The 22,362-nt window shown below is 35.1% G+C and overlaps 3 protein-coding genes across 3 annotated transcripts; 1 reads left to right on the top strand and 2 right to left on the bottom strand.

Annotated features, from left to right (window-relative positions):
• Nucleotides 1-304: 304 nt before the first annotated feature.
• Nucleotides 305-7,025, top strand: LOC145632328 (uncharacterized). The gene is made up of 7 exons (XM_081684674.1): nt 305-440; nt 536-970; nt 3,793-3,845; nt 3,961-4,025; nt 4,143-4,221; nt 5,220-5,528; nt 6,571-7,025. The coding sequence occupies exons 2-7, from the start codon at nt 555-557 to the stop codon at nt 6,723-6,725; spliced, it is 1,077 nt and encodes a 358-aa protein (XP_081540800.1). The 5' UTR covers nt 305-440; nt 536-554; the 3' UTR covers nt 6,726-7,025.
• Nucleotides 7,026-7,715: 690 nt separating this feature from the next.
• Nucleotides 7,716-15,380, bottom strand: LOC145631121 (rhomboid-like protein 20). Its single transcript, XM_081683211.1, has 8 exons — nt 15,153-15,380; nt 14,908-15,008; nt 14,379-14,519; nt 13,842-13,908; nt 10,370-10,518; nt 10,110-10,211; nt 9,701-9,826; nt 7,716-8,243 (listed from the first exon to the last, which is right to left on the bottom strand). Exons 1-8 carry the CDS (start codon nt 15,175-15,177, stop codon nt 8,076-8,078), a joined length of 879 nt encoding a protein of 292 aa, XP_081539337.1. The 5' UTR covers nt 15,178-15,380; the 3' UTR covers nt 7,716-8,075.
• Nucleotides 15,381-17,809: 2,429 nt separating this feature from the next.
• Nucleotides 17,810-21,405, bottom strand: LOC145632327 (F-box protein At2g26850-like). Its single transcript, XM_081684673.1, has 5 exons — nt 19,904-21,405; nt 19,689-19,768; nt 19,374-19,546; nt 19,173-19,247; nt 17,810-18,109 (listed from the first exon to the last, which is right to left on the bottom strand). The coding sequence occupies exons 1-5, from the start codon at nt 20,552-20,554 to the stop codon at nt 17,922-17,924; spliced, it is 1,167 nt and encodes a 388-aa protein (XP_081540799.1). The 5' UTR covers nt 20,555-21,405; the 3' UTR covers nt 17,810-17,921.
• Between the last annotated feature and the right edge of the window lie 957 nt (nt 21,406-22,362).

The raw sequence follows: 22,362 nt of genomic DNA, 5'->3' as shown, positions 1-22,362 counted from the left end.
CCATAGACTTATTAAAATCATGATAATTTTGAAAACTGACAACAGAAAAGTGGAAACACCTTTTTCTTGTTTCCAGTTTTTGGTTTTTTATAAAAAGAAAACTGAAAACCAAAATGATGCCAAACAAGCCCTTAATAATTTGATTCCTTTCGCATATTAAAAAAAAAAAAAAAAAAAAAAAATCAACATCGAAACTTGAACCCCTTGGGCCTCTCACAAAGCTAGCATCTAAAACGATATCCACTTAATCCACCCATAATAGGTCCAATACTCTCACACGTGCCACCTCCTCAATTTGCATTGCACCCATTTTCGCACGTGCCACTCTTCTCTCTTACTTAAACACTAACCGCTCTTTACACTTCACCGTTCTTCACTTATCTCACACACACTAAACTCGCCGGATTATTCCCTTCCTCCACCGTATACGGCGAACTTCCGTAATTCTTCCGCCACTTTTAATCCTATTTTCTCTCTCCTAGGGTTCTTCCTAAACCCTAATTTTACGATTTCTCATCGATTTTCGATTTCGCAGGTGATTGTGAATTTGTGAAATGCCGTATTTAGTAAGGGAGAATCTGTTCATCAGTAACATTGGAGATGCTGCGGAAATTCTCGAGAAAGGAAGCGATGAGATTACTCATGTATTGTCAGTGTTGAGTTCATCGTCGATTTCGTTTTTCAGTGAATGGAGGAGTTCGCTTGTGATTCCGGCGAAGGAAATCCGGCGAGTTTTTGCCGGAGATTCGGAGTTTGTTGATGGTTCGAAGAGCGCGCTTTCGCCGGAGAAGGAGGTTTATAATATGGAGTATGCTGGAAAGGATTTGAAGATTGTGAGAATGGCGGTTCCACTTAAAGATACTGAGGATGAGAATTTGTTGGATTATTTGGAGGTTTGTTTGGATTTCATTGAAGATGGAAGGAAAAATGGAGCTGTTTTAGTGCATTGTTTTGCTGGTGTTTCAAGAAGGTAATTCTTGTTCTTGATTGTTTGAATTAATTTTGTTTTGTTGATTGTTGATATTGCTAGTGCTAAGTTAGAAATCTTTACCCAGCACGTAGTGATGTAGACGGAATTTGATCCCGGGTTTAGGTATTAGGTATCACCCGCTTGAATGAACTAAAAGCTAGTTCAGCCTAGTTGGCAGTCTTGGAATTTACCGCGATTATCTAATTTGAAAACTTAGATGTTGTTCTTTGATGCTTTTTTGAGCTAAGGTTTTGATGGGCAGGCAAGTGGCGTGTAGGCCATGTTGCCCATGTAGCGGCTGTTGTCTTATTGCTGTGATGGTAGAAAGGAAGTTGCTTATTGACCTCTAATTCGATACTCAACGAACGGTTTTGCTACTTCATATGGAGTAATAGATAAGAAAGTGCAGGCAATTATATGAGCCATGTTTAATTTTGTTTCATTACTATCCTAATTTTGTAGAATAGACGTATATCTTTGGCTTACCTGTCCAAATTAGCAAGTTGGTTCTATCATAATTAGTGGTCAAAAATAGAAAACAAACTTTGAAGATGATTTTTGGGTTAGAAGTAATTACACTACTTGATTAACAGTTTTGGAGAGTTTACTTGGATGTAGATGTCCGATTTGTCTGCAGACAGATATTTTTGGACTAAATTGCTGAACTACATGTGTTTAACTGTTGTTTAGTGTCTGTGGAAAACTGACGCCCCAATGACGGTCATGTAGAGCTTGGTGTATGCCAGCATTGCAGCCAGCAGGATAGATTGTAAAGGCATTTACTGAAAGAGTTTACGTTTTGACATGGACATTGGTTTGGGAGAGGGTTTCTCTAGATGATTTTTCTGTTACTATTGATTTTGAATCACGTGTAGCACGAATGCTATTATGCTTCCTTGGATGGAAGTTATTGCTTATAGGTTTCAGCTTTGTTAATAATTTTGGACCCTTAAGATGCTACTAACAGTGTGTTTGGATAGATAATTGGGTAGTAAAAGAAGGGGAGTGAGGGGAAGGGGTGGGAAGGGAAGCGGAGGGAAGTGAAAAATGATGAGTTTTCCTTATACGGAGAGATTAATTTCTTATAATTTAATCCCTCAATTTCTCTCCCTTCCAATTCCCAACCTTCCTCCTTTGTTATCCAAATGAAAGATAATCCATCCCTTCCCTACATTTCCTTCAATCCAAACAAAGTGTGAGGGAGACACATTTCTGATAAAGAAGTTGGTGATTACTTTGTATCCTGGTTCCTGAGGGTCTGATTTGTTAAGCAGCTGTTTTCTAGATGGTTATGGAGTGAATATTGAGTTTCAGATAGATAGCCACAAATAGTGTTCCTATGCCTATCTCACAAGTGTTTCTATCTTTTTCTTTCTGATGCATTATCATTGAATTCAATCAAACTTACTTCCTGGAATGGATAAAGAACAGAAGCACTTAATAGTGAATACCATATACTACTATGTGAGATGACTCACATGCTGCTTTAAGTGTTGTAACTTGTAATCCAGTCATGATTGTTGCTTGTGGTTTATTAGAATGTAGACTTGGAATTATGTTAGCCTAAGTTGATATGAACCATCATTCTTGTGTGTGTGTGTGTGTGTGTGTGTGTGTGTGTGTGGGCTTGTTCTGGTAGATTTTGATTTAGCTTTGAGAGAATTTGTCTCCTCTTAGATTAGATCCGAAATTTGGGATGCAAAGCAATACTTACAGAACATTAGAACTTTGAATCTGTAGGAAGTGAAAGTCATGCATAAGGTTGAAACCTGACGGCCAGATGATATAGATTGTAGAGTCTGTTGTTTTTTAATTGATGTACATTCTTAAAAATGCTAGAAAGTTAAGGCTGAAAAACTGGAAAGACTTAATTTGTCACAGAGTGATAGATGTGGTCCATGTGAAGATGGTGACTTATTGAGTAACCAGGCAAAGCAGTCTTCCCATGTTTGTGGTGAAAAAAATAAATTCTGTGGTTTTGAAACATATTGTCTTAGACCTTTAATCTAGGAAATTAGATTAACTTAAAGCAAAGTGGGAATTTTATGCAATTTTCTCTTCTATGTTCTTTTGTCACTGTCTTAATTTATGAGAAATACACTAGCAGAATGATACTGATTTTTTACCGCAGATTTAGTCATCAATAACAAATTCTATCCAAAAGCTTTTTTTTTTTTTTTGCTTTTTGTCATTGTCTTGTACTATCTCTGTTTTTTTTAATTGACACGTTTTGACTTTAGCACTATTCACACACTTCCCTTTGACCTTGTTTTGTGATTTATACGTAAGAAAAATATAGTCATGTGAAACCTTGTTAGATTCGTCACGATACATATTTTCAAAATATCAACTTTTTATATTTTTTGCCTATTGGTATTTAAAGGTATCAATGGTTGAATTTTTGCATTGGCAAATGTGACTAAAGAAATATGTCAACTAAAAAGAAATAGAGGAAGTATAAGAATAATAGAATTACACTGATGATACCTTGAGAAGAATGATGCTGGGTGTTCATTTTATGTATTCCACTTAATTTGCCTTTATTTTATGATATCTTTGGTTTGGAGAAGAGTGTTTTTGGTAGTTATGGACTTATGGTAGACTTAAAATAGGTTATTTGTATAACCCGTTACCTTTTTGTTTTTAATTTTTTAATTTTAATTTTTAATTTCAAATAATCTGTTCAGCTTTATTTACAATGTGTTAAAAGTTTTCCCAAAATTTCAGAAATGTACATTGCAATTGCTTTTCCAGTTTTCTGCTTTATCAAGTCCTAGTGGGTTTACAAACTTAACACTCTTCTTTGCATATGTTCATTGCAGTGCAGCTATTGTCACAGCGTATTTGATGAGATCAGAGCAACTATCTCAGGAAGGTCTGAGAGTTTAATGCTATTCGAAGCTTCTATTGCGCTTATCTGTGAATTATGTTCTCACTTGTTTAATGATTTTCTCCTACCTTCATTGGTCATGCTGCGGCACGTTATGCAGCTGAGCTTGAATCCTTACGTCAAAGTTGTGAGTTTGTTTCACCCAATGATAATTTTCTAGAACAGGTTAGAAGTGCTTTCAAAATTGATGCTTAATGCATTGTGTATTTTATGTAGTGTTAATGCTCTCAAACCTCAAGTGCCTTTCATAAACATAACTAAATTTCTTCTGCTCATCTGCAGTTGAAAATGTTTGAGGAGATGGGTTTTAAAGTTGATCGCGGTAACACCCAATATAAGCGATTTCGTTTGAAAATATTGGGTATGCCTTTCCGTTTAGCCTTTTCATATTTACATTCTCCATTTCTGATTGATAATTTGGTATTATTGAATTGATTATTGATGTCCATTTTGCCTAAGCTAGATCTATCTATCTTTTTTTATTGAAGCTTTTTACCATGTACGGCTTGATGATCTAAATAATAGCACGTTGGTTCTAAATTGTTATCCGTTGTGGTGTGTATAACTTGGGATTTTGCTGCTGCTTGGGAGGATTTGATGGAGTTCCTTAACATATCTTGCATGTGGCTAGATCCAGTTTATGTATCCATGTTGGGCTTCATCTTCCAAATTCTGGCTTTTCATTGAAATAGAGAGGTTATATTCACTCCTGTTGAGACTTTTACTGCTAAACAATCAAGAGGTGGAAAGAACTTGTGTAAGAGTCACTTTCTTCAAGAATCAATTATTCTTCTAGTTTTGACCTTCATTGATCTGTTTCTTGCGTCTGTTATTTGCTCATTGCACGAGGGACCTGTAGAGATGCCTTTTGAAGCCATAAAGTTTTGAAGCAATACAAACAGATCTACCCATACAACATTCAGAATAGATTCCATTAGAACATCTATAGAGGCAACATAGGTTAGAGAATTGTCTGTGAAAATCATAGATTTTTTTTTTATTTATTTTTTTTTTTTTTAAACTGCATTTGGTTGGTATGTGGATGCAGACAGTCGTAAACACCCTTGTCCATAAAGGTGTCTAAACAATGAAAATGTTTTTGGCAAGTCAACATCTCTTAGGTCGAAATAGCTATCCAGCAAGCTTAATTACTCTAAATAGCCATGTTTCATATTTGTGCTAAACTTCTGGCCTGGAGTCCCTTACAAAAAACAGCTGAAGGGCATTAGCAGTAAGATAAATCTTGCTATGTTTGACGTGGTATATTATGAGGCCTTTTAGGGTATAACTTTTTCCTAGTCTTGAAAGTGAAACCTCATTTTAGGCCTCAAAGCTGAGTCACCAGTCTCTTGATTTCAGGTGATTCATATAATCGTGGGCATAAAATAGACGGCTCTAAGTTTGGAGCAGATCCTGGCTTGCCACAAGGAGTTGAGTCTCCTAGGCCAGATGGATTGCCAGATGGTGATAAAAATTCTAATGTTGCATATCGTTGTAAGAAGTGCCGGAGAGTTGTTGCTTTGCAAGAGAATATTGTGGATCACGTTCCAGGTGAAGGCATGTCAGCCTTTCAGTGGCACAAAAGGAGAAGTGGAAACCCATATGACAAATCTGATGATTTTGGATGCTCCTCCATTTTTGTTGAGCCATTAAAGTGGATGAAAGCAGGTAATTTCAAAATTTCTTTCTATCCAAGTCCCTATTCCCTTTTTCTTTTAGAGATGAAAAGGCAGTTCAAGCAAATGACATTGCAGCAAAGGGCTCCTATTGAGAAATAGATCAAATATGAAATTTCCCTCTTCTTTTTTACTTAAATAATGCATAAGAAAGTTCATCGTAGGCAGAGAACGACTGACACCCCATGGTTCACTTTTTCAGCATGATGCTACAGAACGATTAAGTATAGTATATTCCTGCAATGCAAGTTTCTCGCTTCGTAACAACCCCCCCTCCCCCCCCCCCCCCCCCCTCCAAACAAAAAAAAAAAAAAAAAAAAGGCTGATGGGGGTGTTATTTGCCACCTTGACTAATAACTTTGGTTTACTGACGCTGATCTGACTCTAGGTTTTGTTTAGTTACTTTTACTGTGGTGCTACAATAAAAGTATATTCTCACTGTCTGCCTGTCTAGCATATAGTCGTATATACTCTCTGGTTTTCACGTCCTACTCAGTTACCTTACCCTGTGTATTTTTGGGGTATTGGGGAGGAAATGGTAAAATTGATTTCATGTGGGGTGTTGGAAGGTAAACTAATGACCAAATAAGGTATAAGGCAAAAGTGAATAAAACTTCGGAAAACAGAAGAAGTATGTTTTTAGGATTACCCTAGAAAACTGTGATTTTTCTTGATTTGATTGGAATTTTTTTCTTTTTCTTTTTTTTTATTTTTTTTATTTTTTATTTTTTTTTTTTTTACGCAAAATGGATTGGAGTGATGGAGAATTGGAGACTTTATTAGTTACAACTATTATAACTTGTATCTTGTAAGTTGTGTCATGTTTAAAATTTTTACATTATGATATGCCAGAACAACTAAATTAAACTGAGGGAGTGGAAAGCTGGCTTAAGATTGCAACCCCCAACCCCTCGCTTCTCAACTTTTCTTGTCCACTCATGCTCTGGAGATCATACTTCTGTTTAAAAAGTCCACATGATGCTGCATTTGCTTTTAAGGTTTGTCTCATTAACAATACTATCAATGTCATACAGTTGAAGAAGGGGCGATTGAGGGGAAGCTGTTATGTGTCCACTGTGATGCTCGCTTAGGCTATTTCAACTGGTCAGGTATTCAATGCAATTGTGGGAGTTGGATCACCCCTGCATTTCAACTTCACAAGAGTCGAATAGATCTCAGCACCATATAGTTACCCAGGCCTTTGAATCAGTCTATCTTTATTGCAAGAGGCTCTGGGGTTCAAATGATCATCAAGAAACTTGTTCTTTGGTTTGGACCCAATAAAGAAGTGCTTCCTTGCAACACAGAATACGCTACTTAAGTTTGATTTTGTATACCTCATCTTTTTTTTCTTTTTTCCTTCTGTTATTCTAGTCTACATGAAATATGTGTACCAGTTTCTCAGAGAACTCTAGTATTGAATTGTTTTTGAAAACAGATATACAAGTATTAATTGATAATGATGAAAAGTTTGGCCTTAACACAAAAACTGTATGTACTCTGTATTAGTTAAATGTGTTGGAAATTTTGCAATAGAAGAGATTACCTACCACAGTGGACTTCTCTGCTTTTAAGCTTGTCTAAAGATGTACCAAAACACAACCTTAAAGATTGGCGTTTACTCACATCTAATTTGGAATAACAGCACCTCGCATCTGATTTGGAATGACAGAAGAAATTACAGCGGCTCAATCAAACATCGATGTTGGAATGACAGAAGAAATTACAACAGCTCAATCAAACATCGACGTTGCCCCAATGCCTCTAAAGAAACTTGAATCTATTGGGTTGATGCCAAAAAATGTGAGTTAAAAAATACAATAACTTCCCAGAAGTAGTTTGGTTCAGTAAGGTCAAGTGATCGGAATGCCTGGGTGGAGGCCGCTTCTGATCAGTAATATTAATGTATAATTAATATTACAGCTTAATCTTGACTGAACCTTTCGGGTCACAACCAAGAAAATATATGAACCGACTCGCCTTAATTCGTCGCCCGAGTGTTAAATATTTAGACGTCGGAAATTCGAGCTCAAAGCGTCAAAACCGAGCGTCGAAAGTCGAGTAAAAAATAGTAAAAGCAAAAAACCTCCCTAAATCAAAGCAATTCTTAGTAACAATAGCCAATGAAATTTCCTTTATTATAATAAATGTAAGGACAGGATAAGAAAATTGCATAAAATATACTAAGTATAAATTACACTGCTACATTCCTGAAACAAACAATTTACATCAGAGTAACTCCTAACAAGCTGCAAATAAAATGCACAAGGCTTCTAAAGTCAAAAAGTTTGTCAGCTTATATGCTTTGTTACTAAATGTGAGTCCCCCATTCTTAAGGAATAAAGGGAATCAAGGAAGAATTATATGCCAATGAGTTCTAGGTTTGCTACAAGGAACCCCTTAATCATGGAAAACGACCGAGCCTTGTTTTCTTATCATTCCTGATAGTTATGGAAATCAATTATCTTGTTCACAACCCTATTTGGATGATACAAAACGAACAAGAGCCAATTTACCATAGCAACTGCACTTGTCTTCTTCAATGGGATTGTGCTTCAAGAAGGATATTTGTGGCAACATTGACGTCATTTCTAGCTTGCACAAGTGCTTGCCTAGCGGAATCTTGGTCAAAACCCATGGATACTAGCATTGCAACGGAGTCATCTGATGGTTCCACAGAGCCGACAACTGGAGTAGGGTAGTTTCTCTACAATTAAAAAAAAAAAAAAAAGTTAATGAAATCCAACAAGGGCATGCCGCAATGCATTAATGCAGATGGCAAATGTAGGTTACTTGACTACAATTTCCTCCTAAATGAGAGGCAGTTGTGATGTGTAATAAAGCTAGAAGCTTAGCACGCTGGCCAGTGCTTATATTATTACAATGTGCAACTGGATACGTGCTTTTTTTTTTTTTTTTTTTTTTTCTAATATATTTGACCAGTGTTACCTAGAAAACAGATGTTCTAGTACGTGGAAAGGGAGTGTAATTTGCTCCTTGATTTCGTTACACTACTGAACTGCACAGCTAAACTATGCAACAATTTTCACATTCTAGAACATAATTTGTAGGCAATATGAGCAATTTAGTGACACCAATTTTGACCCTCGAATAATATCAAGCCAAGGCCACCCACTAACACTCCACATCCATAATATCCACCATGTATACTGAACAGAAAAATGCTGGACTGGCCTAGTAGTTAATATTTACAACACCAGGTCACAAATCTACTGTGATACTTGACTACTTGTCTCAAGATATACATGATGAAATGTTGGAAACTAATAACCCAAACCTGCCAACTACACATAAATCCACTCCATCAAAAGTAAGTGTAAAGCAACACTATCTGAAAGAAGGCTGAGCTGATCTTCTTTCATCCATCACGTGTCACAAACTCAAAACCCTTTGAATACTCTTTGTTCTGTTCACCTCAACAACCATGTGCTCAATTCCTCACCCTGCTTTGCTAACCCCCCCCCCCCCCCCTTCCTAGTTTTGACGATACCTTCCCAGCTTCAACTCACTTTCTTCCCTCAAAACATAAAAAAAAAAAAAAGGCCTCTTCTCCGAATTACAACCAATGAACTTTTCACCTTCAAATAATTCAATAGATTACTATTGAGAAGCTTAGAAAGGAATCAGTGTACATTAGTGGTCTTTTATTAAGGTAATAAATTATATACGAGGAATTTTTTTACATAATTATGTGCTTTAAGCTTTAAAAGTCCATGCCTTATCCAGAACCTCTAGTGAAGATGTGCAATTGCAATTTCAAAGAAACATACATCATTTAATAATTTGATTGATTGGGAGCAATATACCATTTGCATTGCAAAAATTTTATAATGTACTTGTAACAGAGTGAAAGGATGGATGGTGCAACATATTTAATATGCAAGGGTAATAGTCAATACATATACGTGATATACCATGCTTAATGCATGAGTCACGTTCCAGTTTGAAAGATGCCTCTCATGTTTGGGACATGTCTTGTCTTATTCCGGCGTTCAGAAATATTTTGCGTTTCACATACAGGGAGGTTCAGGGGGAACTCAGGAAGAATGTTTACGTGCATCATAGCTCAAGGGTTTTTTGTTCCTTTTTTTATCAGGGGGAAGAGGGACAAAATAGATAAAATCATGAAGCAGATGTACTTGCCTCAACTTGACGCCCCGCATAAGAAGGTGCAGTAGCTGGTACACTCCTAATCCCAGTTGCAGCTGATGGGCTTCCCGTAGATGGCCAAGATACCCGCGAAAATAGAGACGCAATGAAATCAGGCAACTGCAAACATGAAAACCAAGTTGATAAAGTTAGCCAACATGAGAATGTTTATATTTGGAAGAGAGAAAGAGGGAGAGAGAGAGAGAGAGAGAGAGAGAGATTGGTCAGTTGTGTTAAGAGGTTTATGTAGATCAGAACCTAGCTCATATCCTAGGTTCATGAGGACTATTCTTATGAGCAGACAAGAGGAGTAAAGGAAAAAAAAAAAAAAGAACCAAAGCAAGAGTCTCTGACCCACTTCCCCTGGAAGGAAGGGAGGTGGGTGTAATTATAAAATTATAACCTTTGCTCTGCGGATGTAAAAAATGTTCATTCTGTATAAGGAACCAGCAATGATGCCACATATTCCTGGCAAAATCGATCTTTTCCAAGATGATAGAAGCAACTGCAAAATAAACACCAAAGTAAGGACAAGGATAGAAAAAGATATGGGAGACATGGGAAATCAATGAAGTCAAAGGTGCAGATGGAATAATGACACCAGCAAAGGGGCCACATATCATACAAAGTATAAGGGTTGAAGAAAACCAAATAATGCATTACCTGAAGACCAGCCAGATATATGAAAGATTTGTCAGAGAAGTTAAAACCAAACAACCGGAATCGTGTTGACACGGGAATATCAAAGAAGAATGGTACAAATGAAGAAAAGATCAGGCCATAAGGTCCAGCCGTGATTAAGGAGCTTGGATCTGCAGCAACACAGTACATGACCACCATCAGAAATCACAGCACTGCTCAAGAAATTTTTTTATTCATGCAGAAGTGCAAAATGACATAACAATAGTTTTCAAAAACATAACATGGAAAACTGCAAACAGACCTTTCTAACAACCCAGAATGTAATAAAATGTTCCATTTTTATTTTATTTTGTGCGTATAGGAAGCCATAAAAGGCAATGTTGTAGACAGGCATTGATCCCTGTCCATAGTGTATTACCTCCCAAGACACTAACTAACAAACTAAGCTTGTTGACGTCCACAAGCAAAATTGTGCAGTGCAATAGAAATTGCTCCAAATCCCCAGGCAGTCTTTCCAAAAAATAAAAGAGTGAATTTGCATAGCTTTCTGCCATATGTTTAGATAAGGTCTAAATCTGTTGTGACCTACAATTTGGTGTTCAAAATCCAAATAAAGACTTCACATTCCCCGTGCCATTCCTAATGCACCATATTGCTTCTAAAATCTAATTGAAGATAGCAGATCAGTACACAATCTACCCTTTCAATTGCAGAGATATGCAATTGAACCTCTAATGGGAAGGTACAGAATCCACAAATCCATATAAAAGGTAAAAGCACAGCAAGGAAAAGTAGCAGAATATTTACCCTTTAACATGATTGAGAGGCAATAAAGGACTAGGCTCTTTAAATGAGTATAGGAACAGGGAATACCCAGTAATCAAGCCACTATTATGGTTCTAATTGGAAGAGATATGAATCAAGCAAAGCGTTTATGAAGCAGGGGTGCGGTCCCACATGCAGAACAGTAAATAGAGCGACGAGACACAAACTATCAAGAAAATAATTATCATACATTTCTCAAGCATTCAAGCTTTTCTTTATCATTTAATTTTGAGGACAGTTTTCACTTTGGTGTACTGAGGATTGGGATAAATTCACGCAGTGCCCTATGTTTTCACTAATTCCATTCTAGTGCCCTAATGTTTTAACATTTTTTTATAACTTCAGTTTTCCACAAATAACCTGTAAGTCATTAAGAGCTCTATTTAAATGCTAATTGAAAAGCCAACAGGTATATTTGACACCCTCACTTGCTAAAAAATTCAACCAAAAAAAAAAACTTCCATATTCTTTTCCTAAAATACTTAAAAAGTAGGAAAATCTTTGACCAATTCATCAAACACACCAAAATAAATAAAAAATATAAAAAGGCTTATACTTTGCTTTGATCCAGTGCGAAATCAATACACAAAAGAAGAATACTACTTAAATGGAAGGGCAGGTCCCTAGAATGAGCAATGTTTAAGGTTAGGGAACCACAATGGAATTAGTGAGACAAGGGCACCAAAGTGATATTACTCAATTAAATCAATCTTCATTGCACAAAAGAGCAATTTAGAACAAAGGGTACCTAGAACCGTGGACTCCTACAGTTCTTCATTAGATTCTTCATTCATCAAGGCAATAAACTTTAACATGAATTCCAAGTAAAAAGGAGCTTTTGGATTTTGGAAGGATGCTTGAAAATCAAACATAATCCACTCCAATATCTATCTACTAAGACTTTCAATTAATGTTTTAGAAGGGTATAAAGGAAATAACATATTGACAATGACCTTTGATGAGGAGAAGCAATCTTTGTCCTGTAACTAGTGTGAGTGCATCATCAATGGCTGAGGAGAGTGGGCAACCCAAGGTACCTATTTCCTAAAGTATCTGACCTATTTCCTAAAGTACCTGTCAAGATTTGTAGGGCCACAGAGCTTTTTGTAATTGAAATACACTTCTCATGGATGATTTTGCCTTTTATGTCGGAAGGCAAGGATGATTTAACTTAGTTTGTCATTCACAATCTTGAATTCTTGATTACAAATTTGAACCCTAGAAGATATTATTTTATCAATTGTGTTAGTCTGTTATCTATGGCCACGGACCCATGAGGCAACACAAAGGTACCTTTTGCCTGAAATTTCCACCAAGATTTCGTCACTTGAAAGGGAATTCTAGACTTGAAACCACTCAGAAACCACCTGATACAGACAGGTTTGGTTTTGAATTAGAGTAATGGGAAACAGAATTTCCACATATTTGGATCCAAAACAAGTTTGGTACTCAGTTGAACTACTCTTTATTAATTTATTGAAATTTAAATGAAAGTATCTACACTATCTAGTAAGGCTAAAAAAAAATGCTATGAACTTCCATATAAAAAACAAACGGTCTAAACCCATAATTGGCCCACCATAACAGGACAAGAAAAACAGGGTGCAGCTTTTTCCTCTCATGCTTCTTGATATACTGTACAGTAAAAATAAGCTGCAGCCCCAAGCTAAATCTTAAATAGTTGAATTCATATGCAGGAACAATGTTAGGAAACCTAGCTTACATTATATCCATCATGCACAGCCCTAAAATTCAACAGCTAACTCCAAAAATTAGGCCAAGCTACAAGAAGCCAGGAGCAATAACTGGCACTGTAACACTTATCATCATTTAGGCTAAACTCAAACACAGGTTTAATTTAAAAATGGATCAGAGCCTGTCATGTAAAACTAACAATCTTAAGATACATGGGTAACGGGTGTCTAAATTAAATTGAGTATGACTACAAAATTCTTCTGAAGGTTTATTTACAGAGAAGTTTTTATTTCTAATTTTTTTTTTTATATTTTTTTTTTTTTAAGAGCATATAAATTGAAAATCATAGGACACCAATAAAGTAATGGAAATCCAAAACTAATAGTTAGAGGGAGTAAATAATAATACCCTTTGGACTCTTGTCCTAATATCCTAGCTTTTTTTTTTACTCCACCTTAGTTGTCTCACGCTCTCCCTGCCTCACTAATATTCTCTACCCAACTAAGATTAATCTTTACAATCAAAAGTCTTTATTTCCTCTCTTTTTTTGTCACCACCAGACATCAACACAAAAATGTTAGGACCCTGATCACTCCAATCACAGTATTGAAAGTGCCCTAACTTTTGTCTCTTCCTCCTAGTCACTTGACGGCTCAATTTTTAAACTTAATAACATTATTTCCAGCGCAATTATTTTCAAAAATAACCCCAGATTTAGAAATTGGGGTTACTTGGCTTGCCACAGAGATCCAATAGAGGCATCCTTAGTTTTGTGGTAAAAAGTTATACCAATGTTAGAAATGTGAATCTAATGCAGCTAAATTCAGTTTACTAGTCATTCCAGCAGAAAAAGACTCAATTGAGATCTTGTTGAGTCATACATGTTCATTTTTAACAGGAGTTTTACAAGTCTATAACCACAGATAATCATAACTTAAAAGGCAGCCTTGACTTGAGTATTTACACCACATACCTTTAAGGAGGGCTAGTGTGGCACTGCCTAGGAAGAAAGAAACTATCAAAGAGAATAAAATGAACACCTGCAAAAGATTAGACAAGTCAATAAATGAAAATTCTAGAAAAAGTTGCACAAAAAATGCTCAACATTTTTCCTTTTATGCCTTCTTCCTTATCTTCTATTGGAAGGGTTTCGATGGAGGTAATCCACTGAACGCCTTACAAAAGTTCCAAAGACAAAAAAAAAAAAAAAAAAGGAAAAATAAAAAGAAAAGAAAAGATACATCAACAACACATTCTTATCAATATTCTCATAACCTATAATGGAGAGAAGGTGAGAAGCAATAACATAAAATTGGTCTTAATGCTAATGACACAATATTGTAACATCAGGCAGATAAAAGACTATACATTAATAATCATGGTTGATCAATAATATAGTCTTATCATGGGTAACATTTTCATAAATGTCATTTAGATTGCACTCCAAATTAAGCTATATAGTATGAACAACAGAAAAAGTCACATAAGTAAATCATCAATGAATACTCACTGTGTACTTATTTGATCCTATCTGTCTCTCGAAAACCCGGAAATAGTACAGCAGATAGAGTCCAAACATCATCTCTGGTGTTGATGTAAATGCATAAGTTGAGACAATGATCTTCCATAACTGAGGCTTCTGGAATATATCCTATTAAAAGAGCTAAATTATTAGGTAAAAGTAAGCCCATTTCAAGCCATCTATCAACACGATTTTATAACAGAAACTGAAAACCAGGCAGTATATATTTTGTAACATTGGTTTGAACGATGATAATTACTTAATACAGCAAAGAATGTCCCTCAAAATTAAGCATGAAATACAATAAATATGACTAATTCACTAAATAAAAAATACTCTTTACCATAGATAAAATACTAATCAAAATTAAAACATCAAAAAGCAAAATTCAGGTAGAAAACTAGGAAAAGATCAACAAATTGGCAGAAATGAATTTACAAAAACTAGCATCAAAGTACAAATTACACAAAATCAACAAAAATTAAGAACAAATTATCACAGAAAATGTTGGATTTACCAGATATGAGAATCCAAGCTTATTAGAACGGCCTTGAAGTCCAAAGAAAACGGTGAAAAGGGCGGAAGCAACAATGACACCTCTAGTTACAGGGGCATTATCTGCAATTACCAAAAATTCGATCAAAATTTGAAAATCACATAGAATTTCGAAAAGGGTATCTAAATTTGCTGAATCTATGAAAAGGGTATGCCTCAAATCGGAAAAAGAAGCAATTTTTGAAGAGAAAGAACGAATTAACTCACTGAATCCAGATGGACCGCCGTTCATCTTCGAGTTCAAAGGGCACCCTCTTCTGCGCTTCTCTTTCTCTCTCCTCTTGGTTGTCTGAGCAGTGATTCTGGGAAATCTGGGTTTGTTTTGTTGGTCTTAATTTTTCCCAGAAAAAACTGTTGCTTTTCCTGGGTTTTTCTTCTCACGCAATACAAGTTGTTAGGTGATTGGTGAATGTTAGGAATTGGAATTAACCCACCAATAGTCCCATAAAGAGTTAAAGACTATAGACTCCTAAACCAAAGGGATATACTTCCGAGATGAAAAAACGGTACTGGCTAAGATAGTTAACATTCATAATAAGACCATTTAACAAAGAAAAAAAAGGCTATAGTCACCCTGGTCGTGATTTGATCCACACTTTGAATACAACTCTAAAATGCTAATTGAGTGAGTCAATTGTCATCCATTGTCAAGTATAGAGATAAATTGAGTTTGTTATTAAAACTAGTTTAAGGCCCGGGCGATGCCTCGGGGTTTATTTAAATAAAACATGTAAAATCTACCTTGACTTTTAATAATATCTTGAAAACATTATCTTAACTTTAAATAATAAAAAAAAAAGTTTTAAAAAAAAAAGAGGATAGAAAGAGAGATGCAGTTGTATATGTTTTACAATTAAGTAGGACATTGCATAATATGCTTAAAAACTTTTAGGATCCAAGTTAATGAAAAATTACAACTTATAAATAAAGTGATAGAGAGACATTAATTGTGAAATATGAAAACAAATACAATAGAGTAAAAAAGAATTTATTTACGGGAAATCAATGTGGTTGTCTACTTGATTGATAGAATAATATTGGTCATAGAAGTTAGAAATTCCAAGGATGATGAGGGATTAAATTGAATATGGTCTAAATAATTATACGTAGTGTCATATCATCATCCATGTGGTGTCATGTAGTAAATCTCATTATGACATGGAGTGACATATGTCGTCAACATGTTTTCCCTATAAGAATTAATAATAGGGTAATGTTATAGGCAGCCCTAAGGACTGTATATAAGCATTTAATATACTTCTTTTTTAAGTATTAAGTTTGGAATTTTTCGGCAATTCACGAGTAAATCGGTGTAAGGGCTGCATATATCTTTATTCATAATAATATTATAGATTGTGTTATTCTTGTAACTAAAAAAAATTGGTCAAGTGTAGGTAAATTCATATATACTCCGTAGTAAGGCGGTTTGATAAATAACGAATGATTAATTTCATTATCAATTGGTACTTTTTTTTTTTTTTAATTTTTACAAGAAGATAAGAGATTTCATTGATTAAATATAGCCAAACGGCACTTACATATAATTCCTAAAAAATCAAGAATTCCAACATAAGCACACACCTCAAAACTAAATACATGTAGATTTGATTAACAATTGGTACTTTATTACTCCCACATCTCCGACTAGCTAAACCGGTGTCAATCTTTTTAATTGCAAAACAAATGTAATATTTAGTTATTTTTATTTTCGAATGAAATGGATGCTTTTGATTCATTAAAGACATCTAATCAACCATTCAACCTCCACCTATCCCTAATAAATGAAAAAAAAGCTCTAATGACATTGGTTATATACACAATGTATTTAACAATTTATACATGTATCATGCATGTATGTAATTAAGATCAAGCTTGTCATTGGATAAAAAGTTGAAGATTATAATATATTCCATAATTGGTAATCTGAAATAACAGGTGAATTATAAAGACTTTTCTATTACACCTTTTCCTCCAATTCTATTCATATATATTGTCACATTCATTTGTGTGTAGCCTTTCATTCAGATCAACTTGAAATAAAATTCATGCATACATATTTGTCAATATCCAATTTAAAATTAATTAAAGTGCATTAAATCACTAAACAAAATTTGACTTGAATTTCTTGTTAGTCACTTTGAAAGTATGACTTGAACAACAAAGCTAATTACATTTCCCAAGCTATTTAATCAAATTACAGTTTTGCTACTTAAGAATCTAGAATATCTTAGACCAAAGTTGCAATTTGCACAAAAAATCACAAGAATTTGCTTTGTTGTTGCATTGACCTTTGACTAGGTCAAACCACATTAATTTTGACAAAAATGTAAGGAAACTGGATGGAAAGTGGATGAAGAGACCTTTTCTTGGGTCCCCAATAACAAACCAACAATTTATTTGCACAAAACAAAACAACAAAGATTTGGAATCTTCAACAAATTTTCCCAGTTTCCAGAATTTACTTGAGAACTCTGTTCATTTTAATTCTAGTTTTTCCTAGTAATAGTACCTAATTGCCTATCATCATACCATGTTATTGTTCTGTCTACTTCAGTTGAAAATGCTCCATCATTTACCATTAACTAATATTATGATCTTTCAGCCTTAGTTTTAGGCTCCAAACAGCACGAGAGTGCTGTGTTTGCGTGTGTGCGCGCGTGCATATACACAGACTAGCATAACGTGCAGGAAAATTTTGGAACCTCTGATCAACGAGAATTCTTGATCATTTCAGTTTATACAAAACGGAAATACAACACCAAATTGTAACTAGATGCACACAGCACACTCAAAAGTTTGTTTTTGGGATGTATGGTACAAATACAGTATAAATCAATCTGTACAACGCCTTTGCACATATCAAATAGAGAAACAAAGGCCAACTTTTGCATTTTCATCTGACATTGTTACCATCTGAAGAATGTGGTACTTACACTTCTAAAGGTAACTGGTATTAAAGAGTAAAAAAGCTGTCTGCTAGTTTAGGACCTTGGTCGGCCATAAGCTTTTCCAAATGGTGATCTCTTCTTCACTGTATATTTTTCTGATTCCTCCATAGAAGCCATCACCCTCGTTTCCTTCTTCTCGATGATTCTTCCTATTGACATTCATTCTCCTCCATCTTGAGTCAGGGGCGTATTGATTAAACTCTAGTGTCACTGTGTCTGTTAGCATAAAAGAATGAAGTTAAATCAACTATCCAAGAAATGACAGGAGATATTCAACCGATTCTTAAGTGATGACTGCTGCATAGCACATACAAGTGATGATAAAAAAAGAAAAAAAGCAATTCTGTTCTCTCCAACAAAGGGGAAACCAAACAGTAAAAAACAGTTCGTGCTATTATAAAGAACGTGAAGACTGAAGAGACTACACTATCACAGCCTTAGGATTACATTGGCCACAACCTAAAATTTTCCATCACTAAGATCTAAATAGGAGTAGAAGGTAGGAAGTATAGTCTCCAAGAATTTGGTCATTTTAAAGACCTCGTGTACAGATAGAGTTCACATGACCCAAAAGTATTCCGCCAAAAATGACTTTGCAGTAGATGTGCTAATAGCATAGTGTGACACTACGACGTCTACACTTAAATCCCAGTATAGGGCAACTGCCACTAAATTTACAAAAAAAAAAAAAAAAAAAAAAAAAAAATAGAGCAAAGAGCTTAAACAAAATTTATAAGCACATATGCCTTAATCTGTTTAGAAAATGACCAGCCCTTGACCCATAAGTCGTTGCTGGTAGCAGTCTCTAGAGAGGGAGAGTGTCACCTACAGTAGAAAACATGGATGGCCACCATGTTGGACCACTACCACCTATATGCTCCCAAGTCGCACGCTTGGTGGCTTAAACAAGTTTAAATGCGAACTTATCTTTCTTAGAAACTACAACAAATTCAAAGTTTGGTTATGCCTATCAGCCATGCTCAAGTCAATCAGCTGAATTTAGACAAATTAGACCTATAAGAATATAGCCAATAAGTGAAGTGAACAGGAGTGGTCAACTACATCAAAGCAAGCAAGACAAGGTTGCCAATTCTCAAAGTAATGGACTTTCTTGAACAGCTTTGCTAGCTTAAATGTCCTATTTCAGTTGCTAATAAAGGTGGCAATCAGATTAGAAACTTCAACTACCAATGATAGAATCACAAATCACAATATTAAAAAGAAAGATTCATCATAAAACCAGATAACAAGGTACGGTATGACTGTATGAGTTCCTTACCACTATCATGACATATGCAATGATATTCATTCCTGGTGCATGAATCCAGGTGACCAACAACTCCATACCACCAGCCTGTAACACATTAACAGTAAATGATTAGAATCAAAGAACAAAGAAAAAGTTTGCAAATAGTAAATTCTTCAAGATGTTAATGCTTTCGACTACACATTCAGGATACAAAAAGCGCGGTGAACACACCATATGGATATTCTCTGTTTCTTCTCCACTGAATTTCTAAATGATCTCCTGGCTTCAAATCATCTAAACAATCAGACACATGAAGCTCATATGCAGGATTATCAACAGGTGGAGCTCTGATTCTACTCCAGGATATGTTTTCCTCTACGGTCTTTCGGCCATGCAGGGTATACCTTAACAACATAAGAAAAGCAATTCCATTAACAAACTCTCCCAATTAAACTTATCAGACCCAACAATTTTTTACTCAAAATATAAAATTCAAGGTCAAGTTATGTAAGAATTTGATAACTCTCTACCATATATATATCTTACCTAGCTTGGAAAGTGTCTGATTTGGAGTTGTAGCTAAGTTCAGCATCATAACATGACAGCACAAATCCATCATGTCCATTCTGCAATAACAGAAGTTGTTTAGGTCTACAATCTATGCTTGATTTAGTTGATTATATAAACAAATGAACAAAAAACAGCTAAACATGCCTCTACAATATGCTATATGCAATTCTATACAAAATTCGTGTGTATACCTCACGATTATAGACCTGAGCTGGGAACCAGAACTCGCCGCTTTCAAGAGAAAGATACCAACCCATGATTGAATCAGGTGGTAAAGAACCCTTAAGCTCACTTCTACCTATCAATTTTGGCCTAATCAATGATGAAAATGGCCACAAACTAAAAATATTCCAAATAATCCCTCCATTGCTGCTACCACCTAAGGAAAATCTCCTCTTATTAAGGGCCATATGTTCATGCCATTTCACAAGAGCAGCATTACCAATCACTCTTCCCCATTTGCTCTTCATATGTTTCTCCCACATATGACCACTCCTACATTTTCCTCTCAACTCTCTACACACCCCAGACAAGCTACACAAATCAGCCGGCGAAAGCCGGTCTAGAATCATATCCAAGGTCAAGTCTGGCAAATCCAAAACTGATATTCCCTCATCCTTCACTTCAACAAACTCAACTGTATGAACTTTTCTCACTGGACTCAAATAAGTAGCCTCAAAAACACCAAAAACAAGCCCCCTCTTTCTAATATAACACATAAGGGACTTGGATAATTCTACCCAGAAAAAGGGAGATAGTAGTCTCATCTTTGTTAGTTTAATTGTTAACAAAGACTTGACAACAAAGATGAATGAGAAACAAGATATCAAGAAGAATAGCATTGGACTTGAATCAAATAGTATATCATATAATAGTATACTAATCAATAATAAAAGAATATTGTGCAAGATCTGAGAATTTATTGTACCAAGTGATTGCACAATGTACTATACTTGTATATAATACTCCCAACTTTCTAAGTGGGAGCAAAATCTAAGCAATCTTAATAATTTGATGAGGGGTCAGCTAGATAATAGGAATTTATCTAGTGAAAAACCTTAACAAAGTCGTTTTAATGAGAGGCAATCTATAGATACCTTGACCGACACGGATTTAACTACAAATTAAAGAATCTACTGACATTAGACTTTTCTTAACTCCCGTGAAAAATGAATCACGAACTATATAATAGGACGGAAAGAGTAATAGTTAAAGAATATTAACACAGGACATGTAACAAATAATTAGTGAGCTGCTGCATAAATGCTAAAGGGTATCTGGATACAGTGAATTTGACACCAACTTTAATAACAGAAATTATATAGGGACACCAATCACAGCATAGTGGGCAATAAATATGACTAAAATAATCAAAAGTAATGTGGATGATTTTGTTTCAAGCTTGTGAAACAGACCAAAAACAAAGATTTGATGAATCAAACAAGATAATGGTAAATTAATTGCAAACCCCAGATGCTCAAATCTGTAAAATTCTGCTGTTAGATTAAATAAAGCATAAATCTTGGAGAAAAAAAGGGCTATAAATAAGGAAAATTTGACACTAGTATAAGAAGAATCACAAAAATGAATGAAACCCAGAAAAATAACCCAGAAAAAGAAGGAAGAAGATGGATAAATTGAGCTAGAAATTGGGTTATTTTGTGTTTTGTCAGTTTATACTCCGTACTATATGGTGTAATTTTTTATAAAGAGAAAATGTGAAAAAGGAAAGTCACCTGAAACTTGGAGTGTGAGTCTCACCAAACACCAAAATTAACAGCCACCGCAAAGTCGTAGAGTGGAAATTTGCTGAAAAAAACTCTGTGTGACTGTGTAGACGTGTACTTGGGACCTTGTTGTGTTAACATTCTGTCCTTTTGTTCCGATGTGGGGACTCTAAGTATCCCGCAATCTGAAGAGTCACGAAGGACAAATAATGTAGTACTCAGTAGTTTAAATTGAAAGTCGTTTTTTAATTACATCATGTAGAAACTTTAGTCAGCTAAAATTCACAACTCGTTCGTTAGATAAATACTGTAGAATCATTCGTCAAATAAAGTAATGTTACAATAACGTTGTAACTTTCTAAACAGAATTATGTTGTGGTTAAAACAAAATGAAGAAAGTAAATGTGTACTTGATTCATTAGACGGGAGATGCATGTATCCCTCCTTATGTTATAAAGGAGTTGTACACATTAAAGTTTTCGTTCACGGGCCTTTACGGCCGTTTTTAACAATTTAAAGATATATAAAGTATAAAAGATTCGAATAGATAAACAATGACTTTACGTCTTTATAGAACCAAAGACAAAATGATGAATAACTAAAATGGAAATCATTCAAAGTAAGCAATAGGTTATAAAAAGCTAAGTTAAGTTAGAGAAGAAGAAGATAGTGCAAGGACTAGTTGTTGTCCTTGAATTGTGACAAGTCCTATTATTGGAAACACATATAAATCAAATTATGTGCAAAGAGAGAATTGACTTAAAAAGTCCAAATCCTTTGAATCCACCACATTTTCTTAATTTTCATTGTGTAAAGAGGGATGAAAGCCATAACCCATATCCATGTGCTAAAGCAATGCTTTGTCGATTTAGTTGCTAAAGAAACTTTAATTTAAGTGGCCATTTATCATAATTTTAGCATTT

The sequence above is a fragment of the Chenopodium album genome, chromosome 5, assembly GCF_948465745.1.
Source record: "Chenopodium album chromosome 5, dcCheAlbu1.1, whole genome shotgun sequence".
NCBI classification, from domain to species: domain Eukaryota; kingdom Viridiplantae; phylum Streptophyta; class Magnoliopsida; order Caryophyllales; family Amaranthaceae; genus Chenopodium; species Chenopodium album.
The sequence above is the reverse complement of the archived record's forward strand: the minus strand, read 5'-3'. Positions and strand labels throughout refer to the sequence as shown.

What these genes read in the sequence shown, in the direction of transcription:
- LOC145632328 (XM_081684674.1), top strand. Translation starts at nt 555, where the DNA reads ATGCCGTATTTAGTAAGGGAGAATCTGTTCATCAGTAACATTGGAGAT. An exon ending in ATGATAATTTTCTAGAACAG is followed by an intron (nt 4,026 to 4,142) that starts GTTAGAAGTGCT and finishes GCTCATCTGCAG; the next exon opens with TTGAAAATGTTTGAGGAGAT. An exon ending in ATTTCGTTTGAAAATATTGG is followed by an intron (nt 4,222 to 5,219) that starts GTATGCCTTTCC and finishes TCTTGATTTCAG; the next exon opens with GTGATTCATATAATCGTGGG.
- LOC145631121 (XM_081683211.1), bottom strand. Translation starts at nt 15,177, where the DNA reads ATGAACGGCGGTCCATCTGGATTCA. An exon ending in TAGGATCAAATAAGTACACA is followed by an intron (nt 13,909 to 14,378) that starts GTGAGTATTCAT and finishes AATCTTTTGCAG; the next exon opens with GTGTTCATTTTATTCTCTTT. An exon ending in ATGCGGGGCGTCAAGTTGAG is followed by an intron (nt 8,244 to 9,700) that starts GCAAGTACATCT and finishes TTTTAATTGTAG; the next exon opens with AGAAACTACCCTACTCCAGT.
- LOC145632327 (XM_081684673.1), bottom strand. Translation starts at nt 20,554, where the DNA reads ATGCTATTCTTCTTGATATCTTGTTTCTCATTCATCTTTGTTGTCAAG. An exon ending in CTCAGGTCTATAATCGTGAG is followed by an intron (nt 19,769 to 19,903) that starts GTATACACACGA and finishes CTGTTATTGCAG; the next exon opens with AATGGACATGATGGATTTGT. An exon ending in AAACAGAGAATATCCATATG is followed by an intron (nt 19,248 to 19,373) that starts GTGTGTTCACCG and finishes AATGTGTTACAG; the next exon opens with GCTGGTGGTATGGAGTTGTT.